Genomic DNA, 9,236 nt, shown 5'->3' on the forward strand with positions numbered 1-9,236 from the left:
GACATGTTATAAGGAAGGATCAGTCCTTAGAGAAGGAAATCATGCTTGGGAGGTTGGAGGGACAGTGCAAAAGGGGAAGACCCTCTATGAGGTGGACTGATACAGTGACTGGGGTAATCGGGATGGGTGTGTCAGAGGAAATGTTATTGGCAGAGGATAGAGCAGGGTTTCGGGCTATTGTACATAGGGTCGCTATGAGTTGCAAGCAACTGGAGGGCACATAACAACAACAACATCAACAACAACAACATCCTTTTAAATGTAAGCTCCTTGACTGCAGGGGTTTTATATATGTCTTTTTCTCAAAGATATATGTAGTCTATCAATATCATGGAACAAAAGATAAAATGGAAAAGGGAGACAAGAAATGAAGAATACAAAGAAGGAAGAAATTGAAGAATAATAACTATCTTTTTTTCTCACTGTTTCCTTGCTATTATTGTTATGTGTCATCCTGTCAACTATGACTCATAGTGAGCAAATGACCAATGGTGCAGAACAACATGGCTCATAAACTGAGGGAGGTAGGGAGGGAAATGTGCAACAATGAAGGAATGAAAAATCCAACTTTTCTCTAGACTTTTGTTAAAATTACAATTAAAAAAAAATAAACCAACAGATCAGCAGCCACTGCACGTCTCATCAGCAGCTATGAATCTGTTCCAGTCAATAACTAGCTATATGGGGATAAAACTGCTGTATAGCTTAACCACACAGAACCCCTTAAGCTCAAGCAACAGGGAGGGCCTGGGCACCTCAAAAGAGGTGAGAAGCTACTTCTAGAAGGGAAAAGCAGGCTTCCTCTTTTGTTATTAAGGTACTTTAGGGGGAGGAGGGAACCCTGCTGTCTAGCATGACCACATGGGACCCCTTAATCTCAAGCAATAGAGAGGACCTGGGAACTTTGTGGGTGGTGAGAAGTCACTTCCAGAAGGGTATGACATTTCTTCCCTGTCATTAAGGTTCTTTGGGAAAAGAAACAAAACAAAACAAACTTTTGTTAGGCTTTGGCTCTGTGGGCCTCAGGCCAAGGAGAAAACACAAATATATAGGCACTTCACAAAACATTGCTGTTCCTGTGTAATTTTACAGTTACAACAGCCTAATAACTACTAAGGAAAGAGCCCCATAATGTCAAGAAAACAGCAATCCATATCAGCTATCGTGAAAAAACAAACTAGCCTTCTGGAAAAACAGACCCAATGAATACCCCAGATAGAGAGAACCAGAAGAAATATGTGGATATAGAGTTATTTGATCAGCTATAGGAAAAGATACAAATGTTGGAAGAAATAATGGAAGTAAATAAGATAGCAAATACTTCAGAGAGAACAGTCCAGAAGAAACTTATAGATGAGGAGAAATTTGAAAAGCTACAGATGAAAATAAAAAAGATAGAAAAAATTGACCAAAGAGACAAAGAGGTATAAGAACTTAAAAAATCATCACAAGACTGAGAGGGTACAGCCAACACAGTACTGGAAATAACAAAAAAAAATGAATATGCAATCCAGAATATCGAAACTAAGTTGGTAGAAGTGTCCAACATGCTGGTAGGACAAAAATGTTAGAACTGAAGAGATGGAACAGAGAGTCAATGAGCTGGAAGACAAGCGCTTCACTAGAAACAGTAGAAGAAAACTCAAAGATGAAACATAAAGGAAATGAGAAAAAAATCCAAAAACTAAAAAACATTAGAATCATGTGGGATGACATCAAACGGAATAACATATATCTGACTGAAATTCCAGAACAGAGGAGTGACTGGGAAACCACTGAGAAGGTTGTGGAAGAAGTCCTAAAAGAAAACTTCCCAAGTATTTTGAAGAATGGAAAATCCACATTGAAGAAGCACAGAGAAAGTCTCATAAACTAGACCTAAATATAAAAACACCAAGATATATAGTCACATTCTCCAAAATGAAAGATAAGGATAAAATTCTAAAAGTAGCATGAAAAAAAACAGAGTTAACTACAGAGGGGAAACAATTAGATTAAGTTCTGATTTCTCAGCAGAAACCATGAGAACTAGAAGGCAATGGTATGTCATGTACAGAAAGTTGAAAGATAACAATTCCAGCTAATGATCCTAAATTCAGCAAAGCTCTCCATCAGATATGAAGGGGAGATTAAATTCTTTGCAGAAAAGAAGGACCTTAAGGAATCTGTGAAAAACAATACCAAACTACAAGAAATTTTAAGTTAAGTCCTGCACATAGAGCTGCCAAATGAAGTGCAAGGACCATGTTGTTGTTGTTGTTATGTGCCATCGAGTCTCTTGCAACTCATATCAACTCTATGTACAACAATCCTAAACCCTCTTGCTTTTTTGAAGTTGCCATTTGCTTGGTATATTTTTTTTCCAGGCTTTAATTGTGAGTCTATCTACCTCTTCCTTTTTTAGATTATTCCCCTGTAGGCAACATATTAATGGGCTTTGGTGGTTTTTTTGTTTATTTGCTTGTTTGTTTTTTATCCATTCTGCTACTCATTTTCTCTTATTTGGTGCATTTATTCCATTCACATTTGTGTGATTATTTCCAGGCCAAGTTTTATTTTAGCCATTTTGCCATTGGTGAAGAGATTGAGATTGTTCACAGCTTTATTTTGCTTGGCTGCACAGTCAACACTCTTGGCACCAGTAGCCAGGAAATTAAAAGATAAAGTTCCTTGAAATGCAACCCAGATTGACAAAGACAGATATTGAAATACTTGAATGGACCCATCACAAGAGAAGAAATTGAAAAGACTTCCCTATAAGAAAAGCCCTGGACCAGGAGGCTTCAGAGCTGAATTCTATCAAACATTCAGAGAGGATTTAGCACCAATTCTACTTAAAATTATTTCAGAACATTGAAAAAGAAGGGACACTTCCAGAGTCATTCTATGAAGCAAACATAACCCTAATACCAAAACCAGACAAAGCTATTACTAGGAAAGAATACTACAAACATCTATTATGAATGCAAACTCATAGATGCAAAAATCCTTAACAAAATCCTAGCCCATAGAAACCAAAAGCACATAAAAAAAATAATTCACCATGACTGAGTAGGATTCATAACATGTATGCAAAGATGGTTTACTATAAGAAAACAATCAATTTAATTTACTATATTAACAAAGTAAATAACAAGAATCATATAATCTTAGCAATTGATGCAGAAAAGGAATTTGACAAAAATGCAACATTCCTGATAAAGGCACTCAGGAAAACTAGAATAGAAGGAAATTTCTTCAACATAGTGAAAAGTATATATGCAAAACCAATAGCCAGCATAATTTTAAATGGAGAAAGACGAAAATCCTTTTTCCTGCAAAGAGGAAACAGACAAGGATGCCCACTGTCACCACTTCTATACAATATTTTATGAGAAGTGATTGCTAGGGCAATACAACAAGAGAAGGAAATAAAAAGCATCCAGATCAGCAAAAAGATGGTTCTAATGTCACTATGTGCAGATGACATGACAGTGTACACTGAAAACCCCAAGGATTCAACAAAAATAACTGTTAGAGATTGTAAAATGGTAAAACCTTCTGGAAGGCAGTTTGGCACTTCCTCAAAAAGCTAAACAGAAATTCCACTACTTGGAATATACCCTGAGGAAATGAGAACTGAGACACAAATGGAGACTTGTACTTCAATGTTTATAGTAGTGTTATTCACCATTACAAGAACATGAAAATATTCCAGATGTCCAACCACAAATTAATGAATTGAGAAATTATGGTACATACACATAATGGAATAGCTATGCAGCACACAAAAACAATGATTTTGTAAATTATTACCTAACTTGGAAGGGACTGGAGAGGATTATGCTGAGTTAACTAACTCAGTCCCACAATGACAAGTATAGTATAAAACCACTATTGTAGAATGAGTACAAGGATCCAAGGTGGAGCAGGGGAGGGTGGAAGCAGAGGCATGAGGATGGTCAGGAAGAGGTGGATATTAATCATAGAGTCTTACAATTTGATGCATAGGAAAGTGAGGGATATTAAAAGAATCTGTCCTATGTACCCCCATGTTTATCACAGCTTTATTCATGATAGCAAGGAGTTGGAAACAACTTAAGTGCCCTTCAACAAACTAATGGATAGAGAAGCTATGGTATATTCACACAATACAATACTACGCTGCATTGAAAAACAAGGAACTCATGCAATATTATTCAAAATGGGTAACCCTGGAAGACATTATGCTGAGTTAAATCTCTCAGGCACAAAGGGACAAATACTGCATATGCCACCATTATAAAATGGGACTGGCATCGGGGTTAGGGGGAAACTAAGAAATATGGGATAAATAATGTATACTGCATTGAAACAGATGAGGGAGAAAACTGTTTAAAAGGGATATGTGGTTAGGTATTATTGTCATGACAGGAATCCAGAACAAAGGCTGCATAGTGCAGTGGACCTGGGGGGAGGGATTGCAAAACAATGAAGGAACTTTCACTTTTAAAAGAGAAGAGTGTGGAGGTGGGGAGGGGTGGACAGGGAGAAAAGTGCAGCAATGAGTGAATGGAAATCCAAAGTCTCTGTAAATTTTCATTAAAATTAATTTAAAAAATGATTAAAATAAAACAAAAACAAGAATCTGTCCTGGAAAACAATGTATTTGAATTTTGTAAAGAAACTAGAATGAATGAATAATAATAATAACAATAATAATAAAAGAACTGACACAGAGAGAGGGCCTTCCCCTGGAGCTGGTACTCCAAATCTGAACTTCTAGTTTCCTATCCTTTAAGAGATTAAATCTGTTTGTTTAAGCCAAAACCAAAAACAAACAGACAAAACCCACCACTGTGCTTGACCCCAAGGACCAAATTGGTTTTACCCTCTCCAGGAAAGTTCTATTTGTTCTCTTGGCAGTCCATGGTATATTCAGCATTCTTCTCCAGCACCACAGTTCAAAGTCATGAATTCTTCTTCTGTCATCTTTAGTCACTGTCCAGCTCTCATAAGAATAGCAAACAATAGAAAAGACTATGACCTGGATTAGGCACACCTTAGTCTTTATACTGACATCATTGCCCTTTAGCACTCTGGAGAGGTCTATGACAATAGATTTCCCCAATGCAATTCATATTTTGATTTCCTTACTCTTGGTTCCAATTAGCATTATTTATGTCATTCATAAGTTTACTGTAAGTTAATTTTGAGTTACACAGTGAATAACACAGGACCTATTGTCCTAAAGATCTCTAAACAAGGGCTTACAGAAGGAAAGGGGTGTCACAAATGATAAAAATGGAGTTCTTCAAAATATTATAGCTTCCCACTCAATGTTGTCCTTCAAAGTCAAAAGTAAGAAGTATCTTATACTTTATAAAGTCTCATAAAAATATGTTTTATGAGTTAAAATCTTTAAAATCCACCAGAAAGATGTATTCTACAGCTGGTAAATCCTTTTAATAGGGTTTACATTAGATCAAAGTGAGGATTTGTGTCTGCTGTATCTTCATGAAGAAAAGATAGCCATGTTGCTAACTGACATGACATGCATTATAGAATTTCATCTTTTCACATGTGAATCATAAATATATTTTCAGGGTAAAAGTGATCAGAAAAAGAGTAAATACACTGCTTAAATTTCAGGGGAAAACTGGCTTTAGATAAGAAGTCTAAAGAAATGTCTCTTTATCCTATTTAGTTAAAGTGTCTGCTCATTTTAGAAACTTCCTTTGAGGATAGTGATAGTGCACTGAGGAAAATTTATAATAGCTTAAATTATATATGTTTGGATTCATACAACATGACAAAATTCAATTATTTTTAAGAGAAAAAATACAGTATATTTATGTGTAATGCATTTTTGTTTCCATTACGAAAAGTGTATTACTTATGCTTTGACCTCTATAAACTTGTTTCTGAATAAAAGAGTATTAACTATCATATTATTAATCTGTTTCCTAATGTAGCATCACATTTTGAAATTCAAAAACCCCCTTCCTACATTCCTATTAAGTTACAGTTTAATATTTGTTCTCAGAAATATTTCCAAAAAAAAAATTCTTACCAGACATAAACTGTGTAATAGAGGATAATTCCATTTGGCTCCAGAGGTGGTTGCCATGACAACTTCACCGTGACACCAGACAACTGTTTTACAGAGAAGTTTTGAGGGGGAGAATCAGGAGCTGAAAGATTACAGTACAGAATAATACATTTTATTAAATTTACATAGTATAAAAAAAAAGAAGTTCACAAAAATTGTCCTCACAAACTTTCTGGTAAATGAATCAGGCGCAGCAGTGTCTTTCTCTGTGAGTAAGAGACTGATTGTTTACTTTCCAAATGAGATGAGAAAGTAAAATTTTGCATGGTGGTGTTAGAACATCTGTTGCTGTGATTCAATGGAAAAAAAGATTTCATGAGAAAATAGAGTGAAGGGGTATGTCACAGTGATTCACCTACTGTTCAAATACATCATGGTAACTTGCCATCCTCTAATAAAAGGAAAAGTTTGAATAAACAGAATATCCAGCAGAAGAGTTCCCCAGACAATAAAAAGAAGGGTGGATTACATATCCAATGAGGATAAGTGATAGACATAACCCTGGAAGAGCAGTAAATATGACTAGTCTCACAAACGAGACATTACTCAAGTTCACTTATTAATGTTATAAAACTAAAATAACATAAAATATATGCACTATGTCTTGAGAATTGAATGCGTTATAAAGGAAACACCAGATTTCACATAAATAGAAAATGGAACGTCAAAGATCTACTTTTAATTCTGTGATCACAGTGTAAACATTTAAATATTTTAGTTAGAATGAAATTATTAAGATTAAATTTATTATAAACTAGTTAGTCAAGCTAATAAACCAATTAAATAATATTTTTAGACTATATTCTTACCTTCTACTTTATATTAAGATACATTTCTGCACAAAAATATGTTGTTGTTATTGTTGTTAGGTGCCGTCAAGTCCTAGACGACTCATAGCGACCCTATGAACAAAAGGCCTGAGCATTGTTCATAGGGTTTCCAGAGGCAAGCCATTTCAGAAGTGGATGCCCCTCCTGCTTCCAGGCTTGCACAAGATTATAACATATAAAAATTACTACTTATAATGTTATAGATGGGAAATGAACTCATTATGTGATTAACAGAATTTATATTTTGAACAGCGTTATTATCTATAGTACCATTTTCCAAAATGGAGACAAAGGCTTGGCCTTAAATGCAAATATTCCCTGGAGGTCTTACTGACTCTAAACAAGAGGTTTAAACAAAGAAACAATCTAAACAGACCCTCAACCAAAACAAGAGTGCCATTATACAGAGTGGGGCCAATGGAATTCCAAAATAAAAGAAAAAAGGGCTGGGCAATGTATATTGTTGTTGTTAAGTTCTATCTGGTACTAACCCCATAAACAAAAGACTTTAACCGTGTTCTTTAACTATTGTACTTTCTTTAAATAAGGTTATTATCTATAGTTAGCAAAATTATAATCATTTGAAATGCCATTTAAATTTATTCAGCTTTTTTTGTTTCAGATATATTTGCATGTGTACATGTGTTGCATGTATGTATTTTCATGATTTAGAAATTTTAAAAAAATTACAGAAAGAAATTTCTGAAATAAATTGTAATGATTAATGATAACAGCCATATTTAGTATTTTCGTTTTGGTTTTTCTCACTGATACTGTAATAAAAATGCTGTGAAATATTGATAAACACAAAATCTATATATTTGAGATGTCTGCTTTACAAGATATGAATTAACTCTAAGAATGAATTTGTCAATATTCATAAAATATTGCCTCTCTTATTTTTAAAAAATCTAATTTGTGTTTATTGTTGAAGAAAAGAAATTAAATCATAAAGAGTACTGATTATAGATAATATACACTATACTCAAAAGTAAAAAGAATTAGCTATAAAAATACATAAATATTTGTAACATGAATGTATGAACTATGAATCTAGAAAAAGTTGTTAAAAATGAAATGGTCTATATGTAGATAGACATTAGTGGACTGTAACGGACTTGTATTTACCATTACGTATCATGATCTGCCATGCCAGAAATGGCAAATTAAAGAACAACAGCATCACATTCATTGTCAAAAGAACATTTCACGATCTATTCTGAAGTGCAGAGCTGGTAATTAAAGGATGGAGATTATTTATGTATTTATATAATATAAAATATCAGTTAATAGAACTATCATTAGAATTTCTACCTAAGCCACTAATATCAACTCCTTTTTACCAATTTCTAAGGTCTGAATTGATCAATACGCAATTAAGAAGCATTGATCATTACTGGTAATTGTAAGGTAAAAGTTGGAAACAAACAGCGAAAACAAAGAAAATATGACTTTCATGACAGAAATGATGCCACAGATTATGTGATAGATTCTTATAAGACCAACAACTTTGCTGTTGTTGTTGTGTACCATAGATTTGAAATCGAGCCACAGCTGATCTTCCAGCGGGTTTTCAGAGGCACTTAATTGTACAGGAAGAGAATGCTCAGTCTTCTCCCGAAGAGCAGCTGATGGCCTCAAACTGTGTGCCTTTGAGCTTACAGTGCAGCTTCTTGCCACTAGGCCACCAGAACTTCTGTTATTATAAGACCAGCAACCTACTTATTGGAGATACGTTTTTGTAACACAATAAACTGTGTCTATGAATGTGGATCTTGCAAGTGGAATTCACAGAAAACAAATCAACAACCGTAGTGGAGAAGCTCAAAGTCATCAGTCAGAATAAGGCCAAAGGCTACAGAACAGACTATGACTTGCTCACATGCAAATTCAACGTGAACTTAAAGAAGATGAAAACAAGCCTGTGAGTGCCAAAATAAAACTCTAAGTATGTAGATATCATTCAAAGAATAGATTGATGATGCATTAAACAATAATGTGCCAAACCAAGAATTGTGGAAAGATGTCAAGAGCATCATAAATGAAGATAGTAAAAGGTCTTTTAAAACATGGAAGAAAGAAAAGATCAAAACAGATATAAGAAAGGATTCTAAAACTTGCTCTTTAGAGTAGACCAAAATATTGAAGAAATAATGATGTAAAAGAACTACACAGGCTATTTTAAAAAGGAGACAAAAAATACATAATAAAGGATTATGGTGACATGTGTAACAACCCAGAGAAAAAAAGCAAAAGGAAAAGACATGCTCAGCAGCATTTCTCAAAATGGAAGATCTGAAGAAAAGAAAATTTAAGTCTTGACTTTGAATATTAAA

At 34.4% G+C, this 9,236-nt stretch overlaps 1 protein-coding gene across 1 annotated transcript in view; it reads right to left on the bottom strand.

Annotated features, from left to right (window-relative positions):
• The window catches only part of PTPRQ (protein tyrosine phosphatase, receptor type, Q), a 415,982-nt gene that overhangs the window by 281,406 nt on the left and 125,340 nt on the right, over window positions 1-9,236 (bottom strand). The window contains exon 17 of the mRNA XM_006882544.1: window positions 6,032-6,152. Coding sequence (XP_006882606.1) covers window positions 6,032-6,152 — 121 coding nt within the window. The remainder of the gene's footprint in view (window positions 1-6,031; window positions 6,153-9,236) is intronic.

Source organism: Elephantulus edwardii, unplaced genomic scaffold (assembly GCF_000299155.1).
Source record: "Elephantulus edwardii isolate Elephantulus edwardi_28Jun2011 unplaced genomic scaffold, EleEdw1.0 scaffold00021, whole genome shotgun sequence".
Classification (NCBI taxonomy): Eukaryota; Metazoa; Chordata; class Mammalia; order Macroscelidea; family Macroscelididae; genus Elephantulus; species Elephantulus edwardii.